At 42.6% G+C, this 25,349-nt stretch overlaps 4 protein-coding genes across 10 annotated transcripts in view; 2 read left to right on the top strand and 2 right to left on the bottom strand.

Annotated features, from left to right (window-relative positions):
• The window catches only part of pld1b (phospholipase D1b), a 37,419-nt gene extending 36,795 nt beyond the window's left edge, over window positions 1-624 (bottom strand). The window contains exon 1 of the mRNA XM_058633230.1: window positions 520-624. The gene's annotated coding sequence lies outside the window, so the exon portion shown is untranslated. The remainder of the gene's footprint in view (window positions 1-519) is intronic.
• A 4,975-nt stretch (window positions 625-5,599) lies between these two features.
• On the top strand, window positions 5,600-12,663 carry mynn (myoneurin). Of its 7 annotated transcripts, none has more exons than XM_058642579.1 (9): window positions 5,600-5,674; window positions 6,250-6,315; window positions 7,021-7,300; window positions 8,077-9,041; window positions 9,710-9,869; window positions 9,958-10,136; window positions 10,245-10,337; window positions 10,458-10,583; window positions 10,911-12,663. In XM_058642579.1, exons 3-9 carry the CDS (start codon window positions 7,035-7,037, stop codon window positions 11,306-11,308), a joined length of 2,187 nt encoding a protein of 728 aa, XP_058498562.1. In that variant the 5' UTR covers window positions 5,600-5,674; window positions 6,250-6,315; window positions 7,021-7,034; the 3' UTR covers window positions 11,309-12,663. The 7 variants fall into 7 exon arrangements, with proteins under 7 accessions (XP_058498562.1, XP_058498554.1, XP_058498590.1 ...); XM_058642571.1 differs by having other exon boundaries at window positions 7,018-7,300; XM_058642607.1 differs by having other exon boundaries at window positions 7,015-7,300.
• Window positions 12,664-13,406: 743 nt separating this feature from the next.
• On the top strand, window positions 13,407-17,282 carry lrrc34 (leucine rich repeat containing 34). Its single transcript, XM_058625545.1, has 10 exons — window positions 13,407-13,519; window positions 14,780-14,859; window positions 14,950-15,014; window positions 15,146-15,232; window positions 15,452-15,535; window positions 15,626-15,721; window positions 15,783-15,937; window positions 16,297-16,452; window positions 16,537-16,666; window positions 17,054-17,282. Exons 1-10 carry the CDS (start codon window positions 13,407-13,409, stop codon window positions 17,270-17,272), a joined length of 1,185 nt encoding a protein of 394 aa, XP_058481528.1. The 3' UTR covers window positions 17,273-17,282.
• A 9-nt stretch (window positions 17,283-17,291) lies between these two features.
• Window positions 17,292-25,346, bottom strand: lrrc31 (leucine rich repeat containing 31). The gene is made up of 10 exons (XM_058650274.1): window positions 25,159-25,346; window positions 23,841-24,050; window positions 22,925-23,068; window positions 22,354-22,521; window positions 22,090-22,254; window positions 21,523-21,705; window positions 21,279-21,446; window positions 20,822-20,986; window positions 20,547-20,702; window positions 17,292-18,158 (listed from the first exon to the last, which is right to left on the bottom strand). The coding sequence occupies exons 1-10, from the start codon at window positions 25,169-25,171 to the stop codon at window positions 17,785-17,787; spliced, it is 1,746 nt and encodes a 581-aa protein (XP_058506257.1). The 5' UTR covers window positions 25,172-25,346; the 3' UTR covers window positions 17,292-17,784.
• Window positions 25,347-25,349: the final 3 nt, after the last annotated feature.

Genomic DNA, 25,349 nt, shown 5'->3' with positions numbered 1-25,349 from the left:
GTACGGCGGGTTGCGTGTGGGCCGCAAGCCTCAGGTTTGACACTAGACCTTTAAGTTGTGTGATGAGGTGATGTTTGAATGGAGAGAAGAAGAAGCTGACTGAGGTGGAAGTGGAGGTTTGTTTGGTTTTAACAGGAACCGGACTTCGACACAGAAATAGGAAGAAGCAGCAGCAGCAGCAGCAGCAGTGTGTGTGTGTGTGTGTGTGTGTGTGTGTGTGTGTGTGTGAGCTTCAGGAATAAAACATGTGAGCTTTTCCTTCAGCCACCTCCACAGAGTCTCAGCTCAGATTCCTCCACGTCCTCCATCTCAGCAGCATCTCCAACCAAAGCAGCTACAATTACGCGTTTTACGCAGCTGCGCTAAAAACAACGCACCGCAACAACCAACGCCACTGAAACACACGCACACACACACACACATGAATGAAGGTGGCACACACTGACACTGACACACACACACACACACACACACACACAGAAGAAGAGGGTGAAGACGAATAAGTGATTTTTTTTTTACCTCCTGATGTTTGGATGAAGCAGCTGCTGCTGAAGTGACTGAGTGAATGAGCGCAGACACGTTGACACACACACACACTAACACACACACACACACCTCCTGCAGTGCGTAAAGCTACTGTGACGCAACACACCACTTCCGCTGGAGACACCTTCACAATTAAAGAGCCGACTGTTGTTATTCGTTTTGAAACGTGTCTTCCTCGCTCCGGCTGTGACGTCAATGTACAAAGTATGTACAATTAAAGACACGCCCACGTGGGATACCACGCCCACTCGATGCTAATTGGGTCACAGAAGAGACCAAACTTTACTATGTTTACGATTTACTGTGAAATAATTACGACGGATTTGTGAGGATGCTCCGACTTGGAAATTCCGACTTCCAACTACAACTGGAATGCGTCATTAGGGGCAAGGTTAAAGTAAGTGGGCGTGGTTTCCTGCATGGTAGCGACTGCACATAAACCACTCCTCCAAAAAAATAAAGGATCAGAAAAAGGTTATGTTAAAAAGTTAAGTTATAGCGCCACCTACTGGCAACAGGAAATCATGTAGTTGAATGTGTTACCGTGGCGATGTGGCAAATTTTGATGTGTTCATCAACTCAGGTGTAAACAGTCAATATTGTGAAATAGTTACGACTCCTTCTTCCTATAATCCTGCACATTTACTGATGTACTGATTTCATGTTTTCCTATAAAAAAAATAAATGAAACAAAATAGTTCATCAGTTATCTCTTCATTCTGATTCTCTAAATGAACTAACAATATCAATGTGTCATATTCGTTTAAAATAAAGTGAAATAAAATCTTTGTTTTTGACGAATAAAAATAAACTTTTATTTTGAAGGGCTGCTTCTCTCACTTCCGGAGAGGAAACTTAACAAGGCTGATCACAACAACCGCTGGTTTCCTCTGCTAAGCCACGCCAACTAAATACATAAACCGCCATAAACCCTTGACAGTAACCACACTGTAACATGAGAGAGGGTTAGTTTCAACTTAACCATAACCAGATGATAACTAACCCTTAACCTTAACCTTAACCACAGTTCTTAGTCTTATTCCTAAACTTTAACCAGGTCCTCAGAAATTATTGGTTCTGCCTCATTAGGACCAGGTTTTGGTCTCCATGAGGACTACTACTACACACACACACACACACACACACACACACACACACAAACCTGCAGTTAAACTAACAATGTTCTCTGTGGTTCAGCTGATGCCTGCAATCAGCTGAACCACATAATCAATGTGTCAGTGTGTGTGTGTGTGTGTGTGCGTGCGTGTTTGTGCGTGTGTGTGTTCATGTGGGGGAGGAGGGGGGATGGGTTGATGTGGGTGGAAGATGATGCTTGGTTTCAGACTTGATGTGGGATTTTTTTTGTCTTCTTTATTTATTCATTTTTCACAAAGTATTGTTTCCATACATTATAATTATATCATTATATATAATTATGTATCATAAACTTTCATTTCCCATATAAGGCCAAACTCCAGGTTCATAATTCATCCTAAAAAAATGAAGATTATGTCATAATAAATAATAAATATTGTGGATTTTCTTTCCAAACTGTTTTTATTGAAATGCTTCACTGTCATATCCAACATCATTCATACCATAACAAATAAAGCGATTGCACTTCATTATCGTTGTACAAAGACATGAAAAAGGTGTAAATGAAGTATTTTAGCAGCGTTTGTTTTGCTATGTAATGAAATAATAATATTAATAATAATACTAATAATAGTAATAATATATAATAATAATAATAGTAAATGTTGATAGTGGACGTGCATGTCATTAATATTTAAACCAAAGCTGATACAAGCTGCTGTTACTGCTGTTACTGCTGCTGCTCCTTTATGATCCCGTTCACTATGTTACACTCTGTTACATGACATAACCACCTACACACACTCACACACACACACGCACACACTGATACACACACTGACCTGCAGTATCTGACGCCTGGAGGCATTTGTTTATACGAGATCATGCAGCGTGACCTCCACCTCACACACACACGCAAAACTGCAGCAACAGCAACAACAGTAGAAACAGCAGCAGTAGAAACAGCAGCAACAGTAGAAACCTTGTTGATAGTACAGCGGCCTCACTGCGTACTACATTAGATTGCGCTGCCCCTCTGAAAAAGAAAGTGGTGAATCAGATGAGACGAGCACCATGGTTTAACTCCAATACTCGCGCTCTTACAGGCGTTACATAGATTAGAAAGAAAATGGCGTTCCAGTAACGGAGAGGAATTTTATATTGCCTGGAAAGATGGTTTTGTAGCTTACAAAAAAGCCCTACACAGAGCTAGAGTTGCCTATTATTCTTCTTTAATTGAAGAAAATAAGAATAATCATAGGTTTCTTTTCAGCACTGTAGCCAGGCTGACACAGAGCCACAGCTCCACTGAACCATCTATTCCTTTAACACTGAGCAGTGATGACTTTATGAACTTTTTTGTGAATAAAATAACATCAATTAGAGAAAAAATGGATCATCTCCTCCCTCATATTGGGACTGACTCATCTTTTAGCACAATAGCTTTAGAAGCACCAGGTGCATAGTTAGACAGTTTCTCCCCTATAGATCTCCCTGAGTTAACATCATTAGTTTCATCATCCAAACCTTCAACCTGTCAGTTAGATCCTATCCCCACCAAACTGTTTAAAGATGTGTTTCCTTTAATTAACAGCTTTATTAACTCAAATTAATCTATCCTTATTAACTGGATATGTGCCCCAAACGTTTAAAATAGCAGTTATTAAACCCCTTCTCAAAAAAGCGACCCTTAACCAAGATATTTTAGCTAATTACCGACCTATATCTAATCCTCCCTTTGTTTCTAAAAACTTAGAAAAGGCAGTTGCTAATCAATTATGTGAATATTTGCACATTAATGGCCTGTTTGAAGATTTTCAGTCAGGTTTGAGATGAAACCATAGCACAGAAACAGCACTAGTTAAAGTTAGTAACTCAGATAATGGTCTAGTCTCTACTTGTCCTTTTAGATCTTAGTGCTGCATTTGACACCATTGATCATAATATTCTACTGCTGAGATTGGAGCAGACCCTTGGTATCACAGGTGCTGCCCTCTGCTGGTTTAAATCATACTCACTGATAGATTCCAGTTTGTTCATGTTAATGATAAAGCCTCACTACAAACAAAAGTTAATTGTGGAGTTCCACAAGGCTCAGTGCTTGGGCCTATACTTTTTACCTTATATATGCTTCCTCTAGGGAACATTATTAGAAAGCACAACATACACTTTTATTGTTATGCAGATGACACACAGCTATATTTATCAATGAGGCCAGATGAAATAAATCAGGTTGTTCAACATCTCCTGGATGACCTGTAACTTCCTACTTTTAAACTCAGAAAAAACTGAGGTCATTACACTCGGCCCTAAACACCTCTGATCACATTGTCACTTTAGATGACATCACCATGGCTTCCAGTTCCACTGTGAGGAACCTTGGAGTTACTTTTGACCAGGAAATGTCATTTGATTCACACATACACACAACTCATTTCCAAAACAGCCTACTTCTACCTGTGGAACATTATGAAAATGAGAAACATTCTGTCCTTACAGGACGCTGAAAAAGTAGTTCATGCTTTTGTTACATCTAGATTAGATTACTGTAACTCCTTATTATCAGGATGTTTCAACAAGTCTGTTAGAACCCTTCAGTTAATTCAAAATGCTGCAGCACGAGTTCTGACAGGAACTAGAAAGAGAGACCATATAACTCCAGTGTTAGCTTCTCTACACTGGCTCCCTGTACAGTTTAGAATTCAATTTAAAATCCTCCTCCTCACGTACAAAGCACTTAATGGTCAGGCCCCTTCATACCTGAAAGACCTAGTCTTACCGTATCACCCTAGCAGACCACTTAGGTCACAAAATACAGGTTTACTTGTGGTTCCCATGAGTCTGTAAGAGCAGAATGGGAGGCAGAGCCTTCAGTTACCAGGCTCTTCTCCTGTGGAACAAGCTTCCAATGACAGTTCAGGAGGCGGAGCCTCTCTCTGTATTCTGTAGTTAAACTTTAAACTTTCCTTTTTGATAAAGCTTATAGTTAGAGCTGGTTCAGGGAAACCAGTTTTCGAGGCTATCCATATCATACATAACATCACCATTATTATTGTGCTATAATTAAAAGTCGATATTAATATAATTTTATCAACACTCTGCTGCTGCTTTATAGATTACATTGTATTGCAATAAACATGTAATCATTGACTGTATAAACGAGTAACTTGATACAGTTATCTGCTCCTGGTCTCTCTCTCTCTTCTGTCTCTACCTCATCTCGCTCTTGTCCTTTCTCTCCCCCCTTTCTGTCCCCCACCTCTCCTCTGTCCCCCATTTTCCTTTCACCCCAACCGGTCGAGGCAGATGGCCGCACATCTCTGAGTCTGGTTCTGTCAGAGATTTCTTCCTGTTAAGAGGGAGTTTTTTCTCTCCACTGATGCCTAGTGCTTGCTCGTCGTGTGCACTGTTGGGGTTCTCTGCTCTCCTTGATGTTGTCTATGTACAGTGCCTTGAGATAATGTATGTTATGATTTGGCTCTATACAAATAGCATTTAATTGAATTGAATGGAAACAGCAGCAGCAGTAGAAACAGCAGCAGCAGTAGAAGCAGCAGCAGCAGTCGAAATGGCAGCAGCAGTAGAAACACTTTGGTTTATTCCATCATCATCAATTTCTCTCTTCCTGTGAATAAAACTCAGTGAAAATTCAACAACATGAATGAAAATGTCTGACTGGCATTTTTTATGAGATATTTAATATTTATTAATAATTTGTAAACCATCATAAACTTATTAATAGTTTTGTGTGAATATGTCAATTTTCGATGGTCAAACCAAAAATAAAAGTTGTCAGTGATGATTACAGGAGGAACAACACATCATAGAAAAACGGTCTAAATGTGAGGTTACTGTTAAAAATATCGGAGTTTTTATTAAAATTAAATTTTTTTCCTCTGTTCATATTTGAGGATTGGCAGAAGAACGGGGCGGTGTTCATCTTAACCTCACACACACTCTTTGTCCGCGCGCGAAGTCTCGCGAGAACAGCCGACGTCACTGGATAATGGCTGGAGATCGAGGATATTAGAAGGTAGTTTTTCTCCCCTGCGTTTATTTACTTTTATTTGGATCAAATTGGTGCGTTTACGTGGACATTTTTATCGCAGCGTTTGTCGCGTTTCCGCGACTCGCGGCGGAAATGAGCGTTTCCAACATTTTGTGGCAACTTAACGTGCACGGCACCGCCGGCGCGAGCCGCGGAACCTTCGAAATAAGAGCACGGTGTTTTCCGCGCTTTTTTACCCACTGCGGAAACGGTTAGCGTTAGCCTCGCTAACAACGCGCCGAGGCTGCACACTGGCGCAATATAACCGCGCGGGAGGCGACGTCTGTGGGCTGAAAAGTGTCCGCGAATGTCCCGGGTGAGACAAAGAGGCCGCGCGAGTGATTTTGATCCGTGTACGACCTTGCTCTTAGCATTAGCCGTTAGCCGCGGGCCTGCTCAGGAAGCGGGCGCGAGCTTTTATTTTCCAAATCTGCTGCTGCGTGTGTTTACACTGCTCATCCACAGACACACTGTTCATATATGTTCACTTTATAATTATTTACATGATAAACTAAGGTGTTTTACGTCTCACATTGTAATTTTCTCACTTTCCTGAACAGATAAATAAACATAGACACTCTGACAGAGGAAGTGAATCTGTGGCCCTTACAGAAACGCTACTCAAAGTAAGTTTGTTTTTATTTTTTTACTACTGATGCTTTATTTCTCTTCTGTACATGGAGGCTAATTTTTAATATGACTTTACCTCTGTTGAAATATTCTGAAGCTGTTCATTCAGCGTCTTTTACATGAAGGAACACACTTAAATAATGTCAAATTAACAGTGTTGTCATGTAATGTAAGTACTAATACTACATACAATCACTGTCTGTACTTTACTTTGTTATTTATATTTCTGGCCAATTTTACTTTTACTAATTTTTAATCAATTGTACTACTGCATTTCCCAAATAAACAAATAAATAGTGTACTTTTACTCCCTAACCCTGTCATTTTATGAACCAAACAAACAAATGTCAGATGATGAAATGATGACAAGTTTTTAGGTACAAAATAAAGTTTTTCTCAAGAGAATTTATATATCTTGAAGCTTTGAAAGCAGTTTTTTGTTAAAGAAAATCAACGTGTTCTTATTTCCTGATCAATAAAGGTTGGTTTTCACGTCTCAACTCTAAAATGTATTGATTATTAATCAATCGTTAAATTTGAATAATTAAAATAAGTTTCTGTGATTTTTCAGCTTCTTAAATGTAACTATTTTCAGGTTTCTTTGCTCCGTATAACAAATAAATCAATCATTCCGTGTTTGTGGACAAAAACAAGACATTTGATAACATGATGAAAATAATGTTTTTACCCAGCAGCAGCAGCAGCAGCAGCAGGAATGACGAATGTCTCCAACCACGGGAAGCTGCTCCTGCAGCGCTTGCACCAGCAGAGGGAGATGGACTTCCTGTGCGACATCACCATCGTAGTTAGAGACGTGGAGTTCAGAGCTCACCGTAACATCCTGGCTGCATTCAGCAAGTACTTCACCTCCCAGGCGGAGAAAGAGCAGGAGGTCACCACGCTGGACCCTGACAAGGTCAGCCGCTACGCTCTGGAGAAGCTGCTGGAGTTCATGTACACTGGACAGATGAACGTCAGCAGGTAAAAAACACTGTTATCAAAAAGGGACAGTTAATTTTTTTTAGTTTTTTTTTAAGTGTGGTTGTACAACGTGAGGACACAAGGGAAAACTCATTTCTGCCACTCATAGACTCTATGTCAGTTTAAGTCTTTGATATCTTAAGAACATGTCCATGTCTTTATCTCACAGTTAGACAGACTTTTCTAACAGGAAACAGAAGTTTGTAAACCGCTCACTCTCCCACACCAAACCCCATAGAGAAAACCAGTGATTTTAGCTGGGTACACAGGAGCTGCTGAGGTGAGTCTTTTGTTAAGTGGCTAAAAATGTGTTTTTCCTTGTGTCCTCACTGGCAGCCATTTTCTCAATCGCAGGCACACTTAAAAAAATAAGTAATTCAAGTAGAGCTGAAACAATTAATCGATTAATGGATCGGTTACTAAATTAATCGACAACTATTTTGATAATCGATTAATCGGTTTGAAGCTTTTTTCATGTTTAAGCTCCTTAAATGTGAATATTTTCTTAATTTCTTTGCTCTCGATAACAAACAAATCATTAAAAGTGAATCATTTTTGGTTTGTGGACAAAACAAGACATTTGAGAACATCATCATTTCCAGGTTTGACGAACACTGATCAACATTTTTCAAGGTTTTCTGATATTTTATGGACCAAATTATTAATTGAGAAAATAATCGACAGATTAATCGATTATGAAAATAATCGTTAGTTGCAGCTCTAAATTCAAGACTTTTTCAGCTAATTTATTCACTGTAATATTTCCATGGTTTCAGCACCAGACAAGCAGCTGTTCGTCAGGCAGCAGTTTTCCTGGGAATGTCCGAGGCCACAAAGTATCTGGAGGAAATCCCTCACTCGTCCGAGATCAGCAAAACATCTCAGTCGGAGTCAGCGTCTCCGAGCAGCCCAAGCTCCCCTGTGCCTCTGTCCATCGACTCCATCGCAGAGGAGTGGACCGAGGAGGGGAACGAGGCTCAAGAGCGGGAAGAGGACGCCAATGATTTAGTAGGAGGTGGCAGAAGTGATGAAGAGTACGTGCCCTCGAGCGCCGGGCGCGGGCGAGGCCGGAAAAGAGGGCGGCCTCGGAGCGTCGGTGTGGAGCAGGCGGAGGCCAGCAGCTCAGCTGATGGCACGCCCAAAACCCAGAGCTACAGGGGGAGAGGCAGAGGAAGAGGGCGGGGCAGGGGGCGAGGGAGAGGGAGAGGTAGAGGCGTTGTGAAGAGGGAAGATCTGTCTTTAGAAGATTCTGACACCAGCGTGAAGGACTTTGGCGACACCTCTGCAGACTGGAGCCCCTCACAGGACGAAGACTCCCCGACCAAAAAGGCTCGACTCAGCAGCGGAGAGGGTCGCAGAGGTCGAGGGAGGGGGAGGGGGAGGGGCAGAGGGAGAGGAAGGGGCAGAGGCAGGAGGAAGAGCGAGGAGGAGGCGGAGGAGGAAGTTGAGGAGGAGGAGGAGGAAGAGGACGACGAGGATGAGAGCGGCTCGTTTGGAGCGGAGGGTGATGGCGAGGAGGGGGAAGATCTGGGGGATGGCGGCGAGTCGGGGGAGCAGGATCCGTCTGAGATGGACGAGCTGTCGCTGCTCTGCACCGAGTGCAACAAACTGTTCAAGGACGCCAGCAGCCTGCGGCGCCACGAGAAGATCCACAAGGGACTGAAGCCGTTTGTCTGCATCTTCTGCTCCAAGACGTTCCGACAAGCAACGCAGCTGAAAACACACCTGCGCATACACACAGGTGAGTCGAGTCCTCTGCTCGAGACCACGTCAGGCCACTGTCTCATGGGTCAGAATTACTGGATCAGATTTCAGAAAAAGAAAAGAATGAAACCTAAAAACAATCAAAATATATCATAAATACTTCACTAAACACAGACTGCCCAAATGAAGAGGTCGTTTAGGAAAAGTCTACGATATCTTTAAGAACATGTTCACATCTTTATCTCACTGTTAGACAGAGTTTGTAAAACACTCACTCTCCCTCACCCCATCACAATCAGATGAACAGCTCGTTATCAGGCTTTTGCAGAGCTTGATGATGAGCTGACCATCAGGTGTATTGGAGCAGGGCAGTGTTCCCTGGGAAACACTGCTCTTTGGTGTGGGAGAGTGAGTGGTTTACAAACTTCAGTTACCTATTGGAAAAGTCTGTCTCGCAGTGAGATAAAGACGTGAACAAGTGACGTATTAGTCTTTTTGTTAAGTCATTTTTTTCCCTTGTGTTGTCACTGAGAGTGAGTCGGGCACAGAAACGTATAAAAACTGCTGGTTTATCGCTTGCTAAGGCTGCAGAGGGACGCAATACACAGTGTTTAAGTGTGGGCGGAGCCAGCCAGACTTTATATCCGGGTTTGTTCTGTTGTGTTTGAACTTGCCTCGTCTCTTCTTCGCCGGTGTTCGCTGCAGGCGAGAAGCCGTTCAGTTGCTCCGAGTGCGACAAGTGCTTCGCTCAGAAGTGTCAGCTGGTCGCTCATCGCCGGATGCACCATGGCGAGGAGAAGCCGTACACCTGCGAGCGCTGCGGGTTCAAGTTCGCCACCTCGTCCAACTACAAAATACACATCAGGTACCAACGAGACGACGTTTTTAACTGTGATGTGTGACACAGAATCTTTCTCTTTAAGTCCTCGTTTGACTTTATTGTTTTCTTTCAGACTCCACAGTGGGGAGAAACCGTACGTGTGCGACATCTGCGGTCAGGCGTTCGCTCAGTCCAGCACGCTCACGTATCACAAGCGACGACACACCGGAGAGAAGCCGTACCAGTGCGATCTGTGTGGCATGTCCTTCTCTGTGTCCTCCTCTCTCATCGCACACGCCAGGAAACACACGGGTAAGTCGTGAAGCACGAGGACTTCAACTGTCCAGTTTTCATTTGTATTTGACACAGACAGAATCCGCAGTTTGTCTCACACACACTTGTTTTGTGTTTGTGTGTCAGGCGAGACTCCGTACAAATGTCCCACGCCGAAATGCGACGCCCGTTTTGTGACGTCGTCCGAGCTGAAGAAACACGTTCGACGGCTTCACCCGGGTGAGTTTCCACAACCTCTGGTTTCAGAACGTCACATGTGAAGGTTAGCGTGAGCGCTTGTGATGATAATGATGATGATGATGGTATTCAATCTTCCTCTCTCCGTCTCCGTGTGTTCAGAGGGAAACAGCGGCGTCCAGTGTTTGCTGTGTGGAAACAGATTTGCCAGCGTGAAGAACATGATCAAACACCAGGAGAAAGCTCATGCTGATGAAGTTCGACAACACAAGGAGAGAGCCAGAGCTGGTGAGACACACACACACCTGTCGCACCTTCAGTCGATCCCAATCCCCACACCTACAGTCGTAACTGACACACAGTCTCGACCCCTACACACCTGCAGTCACACCTGACGCTTTGAAGGTCGATGGCGAGCTCTGTCACCTGCTTGTGGTTTGTAACCTGCAGGGAACCAGGTGTTGAGAAGGGACATTTCATATATTGTTGTTATAAAATATTACAGTTCCTCAGTGTATCAGAGGTCTGTTACACCAGCGACCATGTGACCAACACACAGCCCTGATCCTCTGTCTGTGTGTGTCTGTGTGTGTGTGTGTGTGTGTGTGTGCGCAGTGGTCCTCCTGGCGTCCAGTCATCCTGTGGCGTTCGTCCAGAGCAAACTCTCTCAGGACAAAGGTTTAGTTTCCATCTCTGAAGGCGAGCCACCAAACCCTGAGCCTGCCACGCCCAACCCCAAAGCCACACCCATGTCCTCGGACTCCGCCCCTGCCACCGAGTCCACCAACACAGACATAATCCAGAGCTTCAAGCCGGAGCCCACCCACCACGCCGTCACCCCCGACGACCAGGAGATGACCTTTGAACCTGACCAGGAGCAGACCATCAACTCGGACACGCTGCATGCTCTGGTGGAGCAGCTGAGGCCGCCGCCCTCTCCCGCCCAGAGCCTGGAGCAGATCGTCATCATCAGGACGGTGGACACGGCCGAGAACAGCGCGGGTCAGCAGTGAGGGTGGAGCCTCACAGGGGGTCAGAGGTCGCCGTGGAGGAACATTTCACTTTTTTATCAAAAAAGTTACAGTCGAATGAGTCCGAGTTTGATGTTTGGTAGGACGTTAAAAAAAAAAGAGAGAGAATCTGATCCAATCTTTAAAGGAGTAGCCTCGCAGCTAGACACGCGCAGTGCTTTCACGCCAGCACGATTCCTTCTGGACACACCGACGCGTTCACACTGGAAATAAATGAGTAAGGACCCTTCAGCGAGCTGTCACGTCGTCATCAGCTGATCTGTTACGCATTGAGCTACGCCCTCTGTTGGCGATGTGAGGTGGTGGAACTTAGGCTCTGCTTTAAATGACGTGAACGCAGACTTGTTTTTCTGAGATCATCGAGATTCTGAGCAGAAACTGCGTTGATTTTTGTTGGTGTGAAATAGCTGACCTCAGTGAGAAAATGAGAATTTTAGCTACCATTTAAAAAGAAAAAAGACTCACCTGCTTTAAAATCTACGTCGGTTTAAGTCTACGACATCTACATCACATGTTCATGTCTTTATCTCACTGTGAAACAGACTTTTCCAACAGGAAACTGAAGTCTGTAAACCACTCACTCTCCCATACCTAAGCCCATAGAGAAAATCAGTGATTTTAACATCACAGCACACAGGAGTTGTTGATCCACTGCTGCCTCCATCACTACGTTCAAATGTCTTATTTTGTCAATTAGGCATTGAAAATTCTGCATTCAGGTTTACGTCAGTGACACAAAGTGACCACCCGAGGCAGCAGTAGACCAGCATCTCCTGTGTCCCCTCAGCTAAAATCACTGATTTTCTCTATGGGCTTTGGTGTGGGAGAGAAACATTTGTTTCTTGTTGTAAAAGTCCATCTAAAAGTGAGATGAAGACTTCTTTAAGAAGTCTTTATCTCTTTACACGTCTTTATCTCACTGTGAGACAGACTTTTCCCAACAGGAAACTGAAGTTTGTAAACCACTCAGACATTTCTTCATATCGTAACAAATGTCGATGTCTTTTGCTCCTTTTAATGTGATTAAAATATCAAAATCAAGATGTTTTTTAAAAAAATCTGTGATAAATTCTCATTTGGAGCCGAATCAAACATTGATTAACTTAAATTTCACAACTTTAACTTTGAATAATTCTCCACAAATTCTCAATAACCTGAAAATAAAACTGTCAAACAACTTCTCACATTTATGTTTTGAATAGATTTATGTAGAATAGACATTTTATTTATCGTTAAAAAAGTGTTTGACATGTGACGGTGACTTGGTTTCACGTGAACACAAGCTTTTAGTTTCACTGTTGTAGTTCAGTGTTTTTATATTAAAAATAACAAATGGCTGTTTTTGTTTGTTTGCTACTTTTTTCTTATTGTTTTAAAATGTCTGCATCACTTCTTGTATAGAAACACAGTCACAAAGTTACAGTCACAAAAAATCACTACTGTGTCCAAACAAACTGTATGACAACAGGAAAATAAAACTGAGAAAGAAAAAATGTGTTTTTGTCAATTTAGTATTTTTCATTTTGCTTCGAATATATCGCATAAATAACTAAATCTAATAGAAATGTCTTAAATAACTGAAAATATTATGAAATATTAGCACTTTATTTACGTTACATGTCATTTAGCAGACGCTTTTATCCAAAGTGACTTACAATGGAATTGAGTACTATCAGCCAGGGGTGGAGTCGATCTTCCGACCTTTGCGACCATGATGTCTTTCGCACACAGGGTACCGGTCTTTAGTACCACTGAGCCACTCCACCCCCATTGATTTATTAATCAATATTCATAAAAAGCTTCAGATCCAGATTTTCTGCAGCTTTAAAAAATAGTTTTTTTTTTAATGATAAAAGAATAAAAACATAGACATTTCTTAAATAAGTGAAATGAATAAAATATTGTTTTAAATGTTCACATTCGATATTTAAGTTCAACGTTTGTGAATATAAACAAAATTTTCCGCCAAAACATCGCCCACCCCCCCCCCAAAGTTGTATTTCTATAATTGAATATTAATATTTTGAGACTCTTTCCGCCGTCCTCGTCTGTAACCATAGCAACTCAAACTACAACTGTCATGGCCGCTCCTCCGAGAAACTTGGCAGAGATTTACGAAGCCGTTTGCGCCGAAAACGGAGTGAAAATAAACCCCGACGTTCTGGGCGTTTTACGCGAGACGAACGAGACGCGGTGAGATTTGATTTCACATTTAAAAAAAAAGAAAAGATTTAAAGTCAGACTTCATCATATTTGTGTCAAACCCCGCTAAATTGTACAATTCCGCCATCTGCTGTCTTTGACTGGTTACTGCACGGGCAGAAAATAAAAATAGTAGCAGCAGCAAAAGATTATGGGTAATTCTCGAAAGTTCCGTGGAAAAACTCGTGCCAACAAAACTTTAAAACCGCGTGAAAATAATTCTGACTCCATTTTGTTGTGAAATACTACTTGAAGTTCACTTCCGGTGTGTTGTCGTTAAGTTATAATCCATTTTCCAAGTGTTTTGTCGTAGGTTACGGCCATGGATATAAGAACTGGATAGAGCACCGCCCCTCTGGTTCCGTTCATTCCTAGGGAGTTGCTCACCTAGCGCATACCAAGTAGCATGCGCAGTAGTGTTACCCCCCGTGATGCCTTTTGGCTATGTGAACGCACCGTCCGCGTTCTCGACTTGCTCGGCGCGTTAATTGCCGAAGTGTTCACATCGTACGCTTCCCTGACAGTAGCCGTTCCATGACCGCGCTTTGCTGTACCCGTACTCAGCTGTGACGTCGCTCTGAGAAATTCGATTTTTCTTGGCATTTAGGAAGGTTTTTCAAATATGAAACTCCATGAATTAAAAACATAGAATATAAAGATCTATACATGCCTATGTCCATGTCTGGGGGTGTCATGTGAATAGTTTTATAGGCGTCTCTTTTACTATTGTGGTCAATGGGAAATTTGCTTTCTGGCCCTGTGAGTATTTTTTGTTGCAGTTCACGGAAGTGGCCACCATGACAAAATTGTCTACAAGACGGAGGGGGCGGTGCTCTATCCAGTTCTTATAATACATCCATGGTTACGGCGGCTAATGTTAGCATCGTCTCTTTATACAGCGCATGCGTGGTTTGTCCGGGCGCTTTGAGGATTACCCATAATCCTTTGTAACAACAATTCAATAACAGCATACATAGTTTTGTGTAGAGATAAAGTGATATTATTTAGTTTTCTTTAGAGTTATTATTATTCGACGAATTCTGGTTGAAAAAGATTAAACTTACCGAGTCAAACTTTCACTGCTGATCTGAAGTCAAACACGCAACACAACACAAGCTGCTCTCATTATACTGTGATCAGACTGCGGGCGCCCTCTAGTGGTCAAGGTTTATAAATAAAAATCTAAGTTTTTTCTGTACATTTTTTCTGTAAATTGTGTGTCTGTGTGTGTGTGTGTGTGTGAAACCACAGACTGACTTTTGGTCAGAGACTGACCGATGACGATGTTCTCGTTGTGTCCGAGTGTCTGCGACGTTCACCCTCTGTGACAGGTGAACATTTACTATTGTTACAAGATATTATTTAATATTCTTCTTCTTATTATTATTATTACCTTAAAAAAACTAGTTTTTTATTGTCAGGTCTTGATTTAAAGTTCAGCAGCGTCACAGATGAAGGCGTCAAACACATCGCTCATCTCTTACAGGTGCTTTTATTTCACGCACTCACACTTTAATTTAAGGTGAATAACTAATGAGAAGAAGAGTTTTTGGACATAATTCCTGTTTATTTTATCCAGCTGACGTTTAAGTGTGTTTTGGTTTTTTTTCGGAGCAGCAGGAGAATTCATGTCTGCGATCTTTGGACCTGACGTTTAACGACATCCTGTCAGAGGGAGCTGAGATCCTCAGCACGAGCCTGAAGGTTTGTTTAGACATCATCAGCTTTTATTCTGAAGGTCGGTTTAGAGGTCATCAGCTATTATTCTGAAAGTCTGTTTAAAGATCATCAGCTTTTATTCTGAAGGTCTGTCTGAAGATCATCAGCTTTTATTTTGAAGGTCTGTCTAAAGATCATCCGCTTTTATTCTGAAGGTCTGTTTAAAGATCATCTTCTCCCTCTCTCTCTCCCTCTCTCTCTCAGTGTAACCATAGCTTGCTCTCCCTCAGACTCTCAGGTAATAAAGTAGGGAACAGAGGAGCGATGCACGTGGCCACTATGCTGCAGGTGAACCACACACTTCAGGAGGTGGAGCTGTCTGACTGTGACCTGGTGAACACACACACACACACACTGACCCCGCCTCTGTCTCTTTAGGACACTCAGAGCGTGATCGCAGTTGCCATCGCTGTGAAAAACAACAACACTCTTCATCACGTCGACCTCAGTCGACCTCTGCTCTTCAGCCTCCAGGTACGTCATCACACTCATTCACACATTCATTCACTCCCGTTGTAACCCCTCCCCCTGTCAGGAGGAGTGGGCGGAGCACTGCAGCCTCATGCTGGCGGTGAACAACAGTCTGCTGGAGCTTCACCTGGGGAAGATGATGATGACGGACACAGGGATGGAGAGACTGACCGAAGGCCTCAGACTCAACCACAGCCTGCGCTACCTCGACCTGCACTGGTAATCTACCATAATCTATCATCATCTACTATCATCTACCATCATCTACCATCATAACCTACCATAATCTACTATCATCGACCATCATAACCTACTATAATCTACTATCATCTACCATTATAACCTACCATAATCAACTATCATCTACCATTATAACCTACTATAATCTACTATCATCTACCATCATAACCTACCATAATCTATCATCATAACCAACCATAATCTGCTATTATCTACTGTTGTCACAGTGACTTTGATTTTTGACCTTCGACCTCCAAGAAAAGAATCGGGTCATCCTCATATTTCTCTCATGACAACAAAATGGTGGACAAACTAACTCCCTCCTTTCATCTCTATAGCAACCGCGTGACCCGTGACGGCGCCCGCCGTCTCGCCGAGGTGTTGAAGCAGAACCCGACACTGGAGGTCATCGACTTGTCATCCAATCGGAATGAAGATGAAGGCGCGGCATACCTGAGCGACGCCCTCATGCGGCCGGGCTGCGGCCTCAGAGAGTGAGTCACAATTTAAAGGGACATTTCAGCCTTTTTCACTGTGTTAACACTGTGTGTGTCTGTGTGTGTGTGTCTGTCTGTCAGGCTGTCGGTCAACAACAACAACATCAGGACGGATGGTCTGTTAGCTTTGACTCACGCCATGAAAGCCAACGCCACACTAACACACATCTACATTTGGGGGAACCACCTGGAGGAGGAGCCTGTATGTAAGGTAACACAAAAGCTAACAAACTACAAGCATAGAGCCATTTTATGTGGACAGTTGTTAGCATAAAGCTATATTTTATGCTTGGTTAGCAAAAATGTAGGTTTTTGCTAATAACTACTAGCATAGAGCCACTTTTTGTGGGTAGTTGTTAGCATTCAGCCATGTTTAATGCATAGTTTAGCATAAAACGTATCTTTTCGCTAACAAGTATTAGCATAGAGCCATTGTATGTGGGTGGTTGTTAGTATAAATGCATGTTTTATGCATAGCTTAGCATAACACTGGGTTTTTTATCAGGAATGTTAAGGTATTTTCCCTAAAACACGCAAGAAAGGAAGTGGTCACGCACTCACACTGTGCCACACCTTGTTCTTTGCTCTGCCGCCTCAGGCGTTCAGAGAGCTGATATCCAGCGGTCGTCTGCTGCCGCAGCAGACAGATGTCAGCGTGTGCGAAGTTGACTGTCGGGTTTTTCTCGCCAAGGCCTTCAATAATCTGAGGAGACGTTATGATGAGGAGACACTGTGGGAACCTGCAGCGCCTCCTACTGACGGGGACGCCAGCGGACTCACTGTGCATCAGAGGAACAGAAATAAAAGATGGAAATGATCATAAAAAAATAACACAATAAACTGAGATTATTTTAATAAAAAGAGATTATCTACATGTTTACATTTACGTGTTGCAGTGAGATGTGGAATTATTGTTTTTCAAGTGCAGCAATAAATCGATATCAATGCTGTGAGCGTCTCCAACCAGTCTGAGACAAGCAGTGACAACAAAATATAAATCAGCTTTTCCAACAGAAAACTGGAGTTTGTTAACTGCTCACTCTCCTACACCAAAGTCCATCAGTCATTTTAGCTCACAGAGACACAGGAGCTGCTGGTCTACTGCTGCCTCGTGTGGTCATTTTGTGGCACTGGGGTCAATCTGAATGAAGAATTTGAACCTAGCAGTGGATCAACCACTCCTGTGTGTTTGATGTTAAAATCACTGATTTTCTCTATGGGCTTTGGTGTGGGAGAGTGAGTGGTTTATAAACTTCAGTAAACTTCAGTTTACTGTGTTGTTTCATGATCTGCTGAGTCACTGTATGAGGAGTCGGTCACATGAGCAGGTCACTCCTCTGCTCTCTGCTGATTGGTCCTCTTACACGATGACGTCACGTCTTTTATTTCTGGATCAAACTCCAGCAGCAGCTTCCTCTTCCTCACACGCTGACTCAGCTGCTGTCGTTCCTGAGAGCCCATCGTCCAGCGCTGAGCAGACAGCCGGGTCAAAACCGTCAGCGTGGGCAGAGCTTGCAGCAGCGCCGGCAGCCAGGCCGAGCAGGAGGCCGAGGTTAAAGGTCGCAGGCTCAGGTCCAGGTCCTCCAGCGAGCCTAGACCTCCAGCTTCAAAGAGAGTGGACCAACCCTCATCACCCACTGAGGAGTTGTAGGAGAGGTCCAAGATCTTCAGAGACGACAGACAACCACGTCTGCAGACGGACGCTGGACAACAACAACACAGACACTTTAACTTATGGCGTATTTCCACCGGCTCTACTTGCCTTGGCACGGCACGTCACAGCACGATTAGGTTGCATCTCCACTACAAAAAAGTACCTACTTAACGTGGGCGGAGTCATCACTGCACGGCTGAGTGAAACTGCGGTGACTTTGTTTTATATGCGACACAGTGACTTCACACCAGACTTCAGTAGTTGTTGGAGATTAACCTACGTTTTTTGGATTGTTAAATAGTTTTAACTTATCTACAATTGGGCACTGTTGGGCTTGATTTCTGTCATCACATATTACATATTACATATTACATGTCATTTAGCAGACGCTTTTATCCAAAGCGACTTACAATAAGTGCATTTAAACATCATCACGTCTCTAGAGTACAGCCTCCTACTCCACAGACTACAGCGGCAGCGGTCTGTGATGCCACTCGCGATCGCCGGCGCTGTCCCTAAATACACCACTCCACTTTAAAAGACTCCTGTTAAATATAGAGGTTTCCCTGGTAGTTGATGGAACTAAAAATAGTACCTGGTACATGGTACTATGCTAATGGAAACGCTACTTAAACCGTGCCATGGCATGGCGAGGCGAGGCAAGTAGAACCGGTGGAAATGCTCCATTAGTTTACTTTAAATTTCACTTTACTCAACATACACTTAAATGTATCTTTTAACAAATTAACTTTATCTTTAAATTTATTTTTTAGTTTCCTTTAAATGTACTTTTACATAACTTCAACTTTGACTTAAAATGTTATCTTTAACATACCTTAATTTCAATTAAACTAAACTTTTAACTCTGTCTCTAACTTAAAGGGGACATATTATGCAAAATCAACTTTTTAACCATTTCAATACTTATATTTGGGACTCTGGAGGCCCTACCAGTCGCCAAAGTGTGGAAAAAGAATACTCAGTCCTTTTTTCGTGGTCCCCCTTAGTGTAAGTAAAGGCGATAAAACATGCGATGTTGAATTCCCTGCGCTTATGACAGAATGCAGGCGAGGGAGGATGAGCGGTATTATGTCAACGCGGAGGGACATGTGTGCTGTTGGTGGCTGCACAGTGGAGCACAGTGTTTACACAAACTTCCAGCCTCAGAGGATTTTATATATGAAGCTAATGTGCCGGATAAAGTCAGCAAACGTGTGTTCGTGTGTTCGCACCACTTCACATCAGACTGCGGCCAGTGGTCGCCGTATTTAGTCAGCGACCGTATTTCACCGACGTACAAACATACACATTTTTAAGAAAAGGTCACATAGAGCTCATAACTGACCATTCTGACACGTCCTAATTAAAAATATTTGTTCAGTACGTCCTCCATGACCGGAGCACAGACTCAGTCTGATACAGTCACATACAGCGGCAGTTTATGCAGCTCGCCGCTCACCGCTGGCGATCAGCGGTGGCAATCAGCGTTGCTGTCCCTAAGTGTTTTTAACTGATTTACAGTTCGGCAGTGTTCGGCTTGATCCTTGTGTTGGACGTCTCTTCCTGTGACGGCACTCTCGCTGTTTTCCGCACACGCTGCGTTGTTGATATTGTCAGAGAACTAGTGGAGGGAGGGGGAGAGGAATGGAGCCGAGGGAACAGGAGCTGAGCGAGTGAGTGATGTAAAAAATGACAAATCAGAAACCCCCTGGAAGAAGTGGGTGTGTGTTTGCCTGTGTCTCATTTGCATATAAAGGGACCATGCACAAAACCGAGCGTTCTGAAAGGGGCAGTTTTGGCAGGGTTATTACTGCTATGGTGCTTCATCCTTATGGTATTTTGACCAAAGCATGTCACAGACATGTTCATTAGGACACCAGGGAACTATTTTAACTTGGGGAAATAGGGTGTAATATGTCTCCTTTAACTCTAACCTTAAGAAAAATGTATTTAAATTTAATTTAAATTGATCTTAAACTTAATCTTTAACAAATCCTACTTAAGTTGACAAATCTCACCCTCAACTTAACTTACAATTATCTTTACTTACATGACTTTGACTTATCATCTCAACTTCACTTACATTACCTGACCTATCTTACCCTTAACTTAATTTAACTAAGCTAACCTTTATCTTAACTAGAGTTAACCAAAATGATCTTACCTTTATCTTGACTTATCCTACCCTTATCTTAACTTAATTTAACTAAGCTAACCTTTATCTTAACTAGAGTTAACCAAAATGATCTTAACTTTATCTTGACTTATCCTACCCTTATCTTAACTTAATTTAACTTATCCTACCCTTATGTTAACTTAATTTATTTCTTTGTCTTTATTCAAAACAACTTTAACTCACCTCAACTCCATAAACTCAACTTTTTTCTGTGTTTCTTAACTTAAATTCTCTTACCTTAACCTTAACTTATACTGTTACCTAGGTGAAGCAGGTCATCAGTGGTGAGGTCACAGCTGCTGAGGCGGAGCTCCGCGATGACTGACGGCTGAAGGGTGTCGAGGATCAGAGACGAGCGACCACCTACCGCTTTACACCAGGACACGTCCACGCCGAGGAGGGACGGCACAATCTGAGCTTAACGAACACACAATTTACTCCTTCTTTCTCACTTTTATGTTATTTCTCTTATATTTATGTGTATGAAATTTATAAATAATAATAAATATCAGTATAACAGTATGTAATGTATGTACCCAGAGCAGTGAGCGACTCCTGGTTGAGGCTGCAGCTGTTCAGCGGGAGACGCTTCATCTGTGTCAGCGGGAGGGCGGAGACTAACGGGTGGACCACGCCCCCTGCCTCCTTATTGGATGATACATCAAGCTCTGTGAGTGCTGTCAGAGCCGGGAGCACCTGGACTGAAAACAAGGAGTCACATGACTGCTGCACACACAATACATTATTTTTACCTGCAATACAAATGTACAGACACTAGGCGGAGCGAGGAAAAACTTTCAAGCATTTACTGACACTCGTGTGGAGAACTTTACTTTTACAGATGATTCACTGGGATCAAAGAAGCTCATCCTGGCGTTTTTTGTTGTGTGGACCAAGCAAAATGTCCACACAAGGGACAATGTCCCCGCAAGGAAGGTGTTTAGTCAAGTCCACACAAGCACAGACAGAGCACACACATGCAGAGATACTCACTCAGGGCCTCCAGGTCTGCGTGTGTGAGGCAGCACAGGTGGACGTCGAGGATCTCCAGTTGTGTGAGGTGAGCCAGGTGAAAGGTGAGGAGGTTCAGTCCTCCCGACACGGCCCTGTTACAGGACACGTCCAACTCCCGCACTGAAGGGAGGTAACGGAGCGAACCACCTGCAGGACAAAGAAGTAGGATGGGATGTCGTGTTTATTATTGTCTCAGTGTTTTCACAGTCGTTACGTCTCATACCCAGAGCATCGAGGCAGTCTGGCGTCAGGCCGCACGCCTGCAGTCGAAGCGTCGTCAGGGAGGTGGCGTGAGAGAGGGAGGCGGCCAGTTCCCTGAAGTCGCCTCCCTCCACTTCCTGCGTGAGCTGAGGGTTACAGGAAACGTCCAACACACAGAGTCTGGGCAGAGAAGACAACTTTCCTCCTGAGAAGACAAACACAGACAGAGAGGACGAATGGAACGTTTACATGAGCTCTGCTCCTGTGGCATGATGGGAAATGTAGGAAATAGCTCCCTGGAACAAAAGAAAACAAGGCAGGCTGTCAGATAACTTTTTACTTACTACTTTTTAATTAATTCAATAAATAAATATGTGAAAAGAATAGTGTGGGAGTCACCACCATTCTCCCACACCAAACCCCATAAAGAAAATCAGTGATTTTAGCCACGGGGACACAGGAGCTGCTGGTCCTCTGCTGCCTCATGTGGTCACTTTGTGCCACTGAGGTAAATCTGGACAAAGGATTTTAAATGAAATGACAAAATAAGACATTTGAACTTAGTGATGGAGAACTGTGATTTTATTACCCAGTGCAGCAGCATCAGCTGCAGTGAGCTGACAGGCCACCAGGTGTATCTCCCTCAGTGGTGGTAGAAGTTTACCCAGCAGGGCTTGTAATCCTCTGCTGCCGATGCCACTGTTCCAAGACAAATCCAGGACCTCCAAAAATGGGACGCAGCTGAGAGCTTCGCCTAAAAAAACAACAACAACAACAAAACACAGAGAGAAAGAGTTTCAGTTATCGTAAAATGTATAGTTACAGGAAAAAAACAAAACGTTTGGTTCCCCACCCAGCCCAGTGATGTCATCAACGCTCAGCCTGCAGCTGCACAGCCTCAGCGACCTGACCCCGCCCACATGATGGAGGTGAGAGGTCAGTGTGGTGAGACAGCCACCAATCAGCTCGTTCCACGAGACGTCCACGTCCTCCAGCTGAGGCAGGAACTGCAGCAGCGTCGCTGAGGAGACATAATGGCTGCCATCACGTGTGCGTGTTCCAGGTGGTGTTGGTTAAAAATTGAATATATTACATATTACATGTATAAAGTGATGTTACAATATTATTCGCTGTGAGACGAATACTGAAAACAACTGCTTTACAAGTCACTAGTTTGTGTTTGTGTCGCATATAGAAACCACGTCACGACAATTTCACGTGACGACTCCGCCCACACAGGAGCTATGAAGTCATAGAAAATTACATGACTGGTGACTGATACCAAACAGTCGAGTCGAGCTACAACTGTATAATGGAAAAACACCATTACTTGTGATGGTTAACGTTAAGTTGCATTATGTCTCTGATGTGTCCTCACTGAGCTATAAAAACAAGTGTGTGTGTCTGTGTGTATGTGTGTGTACCCAGCTCCAGCAGGTCAGTAGCGGTCAGGTCACAGTGAGACACACTGAGAACACTGCTGTCCGCTTTCTTCCCGAGCCTTTGCAGGAAAACACGAACTCGACCCCAGCCACTGTCGCGCTCTTCCTCTGCTGCTTTGATCACACCTGAAACACACCCACACGCACCCACAAACACACACAACAAGGCGAGGATGTGGGTGTCCCAAGTGCGTTCGTAAACAACGATGTCCTTCACAGTCTAGAGAGGACACAGTTTGTCTGTGTTTGTCCTTTATAGCAGCTTCTGTAAAACTAGCTAAACTAGCCTGTCTGATAAACACATTACACCTGTTATTTTATACAAAAAAAACAGTTTAAGTATCACATACTTACTGTTAGTGTTATGAAAATGTTTGCTAACTGGCTAAACTAGCCCATCTGATAAACATACAAACACTATTTCATATGTAAATACACCACAGTAGCATGTGGCTAACATTTGCTTTACAACAATGTTTGCTAATTAGCTAACTTCCCACATCTATGCCAATGTTTGCTAAACTAGCTAAACTAGCCCATTTGATAAAGACATTAATACACTGCAGTAGCATGTGGCTAATGTGTTAAACCTATGTTTGCTAAGTGGCTAAGAAAACAGACGTGTCCACAGACAACAATCAGACGGACTGAGTCAAACTTAATTATTATGAATTATGAAAAAAGACAGAAGTGTTTAAAAAAAAAAGGCATTCATATTTGTTGGGGCACAGGGTTAGAACAAGTTGATGATTTGGAGGAACCCTTTCAGGGGGCGCTACAACCAAAACATACTCTTTTAATTCAGAAATTACGACCTCTGAGTATAACTGAAAAACTATTAATGACCATTAATGCTAATAAAAACAAACAAACAAACAAACAAAAACAAACAAAAAACCTGAGCTCTGTCCTCTCTGTCCTCTGTCCTCTCTGGCCTCAGACTCTCCATCCTCAGGGATCCTCGTCCGCTCTGAGGACCAGGATAGGAAGCGTCCCAGTGGCTTCCTGTCAGAGGCTGTACGTTTGCGGCGAATCTGACTCATGATGACGTCGAGGGGGGAGCGTCTCTGAGCACCGCCGCTGTCCCGCGGCACCCCACGCTGACCACCTGACCAACGAGACATGACAAAAAGAAATCACAACTGAACATTAACATTGTCCTTGTCTCTGAATTTTCTTGCCAAGATGGCTGCCAGGAAAAAGGCCCATAAAGACATGTATCTTCTTCTCCTGTTTTTAAGTTGGTTAACATTTAAAACCAGGTAAGCCAGATAAACTAGGTAAGCCAGGTAAGCCAGGTAAGCTAGGTAAGCCAGGTAAGATAGATAGCTGTGCAATAAAGTACTGAGAAAAGTTCGCTAACATTTATTTAATAAAAAATAACAAAAAAGCACTTTTATCTTTTGATAATGCCACTTTTTTGAATATGACATTGTGAATGTAAAAATTAAAAAAATTATTAAACTAACAACATGCATAGAATTATTGTTATTAAACAATTTAATTATAAAAACATACTTCAGGGCTGCAATCAACGTTTATTATACTTTTTTACAATTATAAAGTTGAATATTTTGGTATTTTTTGCTCCATAGAAAAATTTAAATTCTTCATTTTTTAGATGACGGACATTTTCTGCCTCTTTGTTTTGGAATATAATCAATAATTAATCGTTTAATTTATTATGAAAAAAACTGTTAGTTGCAGCCCTAAAATGTTCTTTTATAAATAATTATATTAACAATAATAAAGCTCTCTAGGGGCCCCTTTCAGTACTGGCCCCAGGAGTCATTGTAACCCCTGACTGCGCCCCTGCATAAATCAATCGCTCAGTGAAAGATGACATAAATTCATACTTTCATTTTTAAACAGGAAACTAACACGTGCAAGTATGGCTGCAACTCACGATTATTGTCAGAAACTGTTGAAAAACATACAATGATTCAGTTTTTAATGATTTCTTTGTTACATGGAGCAAAGAAAACGGGAAATATTCAAAAACAAATAGTTTTAATGATTTAAAATAACACTCAAACTAATTTAGTAATCGCTACAGAAAAGTCAAATGTGCATTTATTAAATTTTTAAGCATAGACTTTTAATTTAAAACATTTCATGTAAAGAAAAAGTGAAACTTACATAACAGAAATCGCGTGTGGTTTAATCAGATTCATTTAAACTGATTTAAAAAAAGAAGAAATCAGCTGTTTTTTTACCTGCAGCTTCCATGAGAGACGTTCACGAACCTCTGCTGCGCAAACACAAACTAAATTATGCGTTCACGTTCACGCGAAATCAATCAATAGATCGGTTTTTAAAATAATTAATTAAATAAATAAACTCGTCTTTCTCCTTCTCTCTCTGATCCCGTGTCGAAGTCACACCTGGTGACGTCACGTCCCGTGCT

This window comes from Solea solea, chromosome 1, assembly GCF_958295425.1.
Source record: "Solea solea chromosome 1, fSolSol10.1, whole genome shotgun sequence".
NCBI lineage: Eukaryota > Metazoa > Chordata > Actinopteri > Pleuronectiformes > Soleidae > Solea > Solea solea.
Note: the sequence above shows the minus strand (reverse complement) of the source record. Positions and strands in the feature narration are given on the sequence as shown.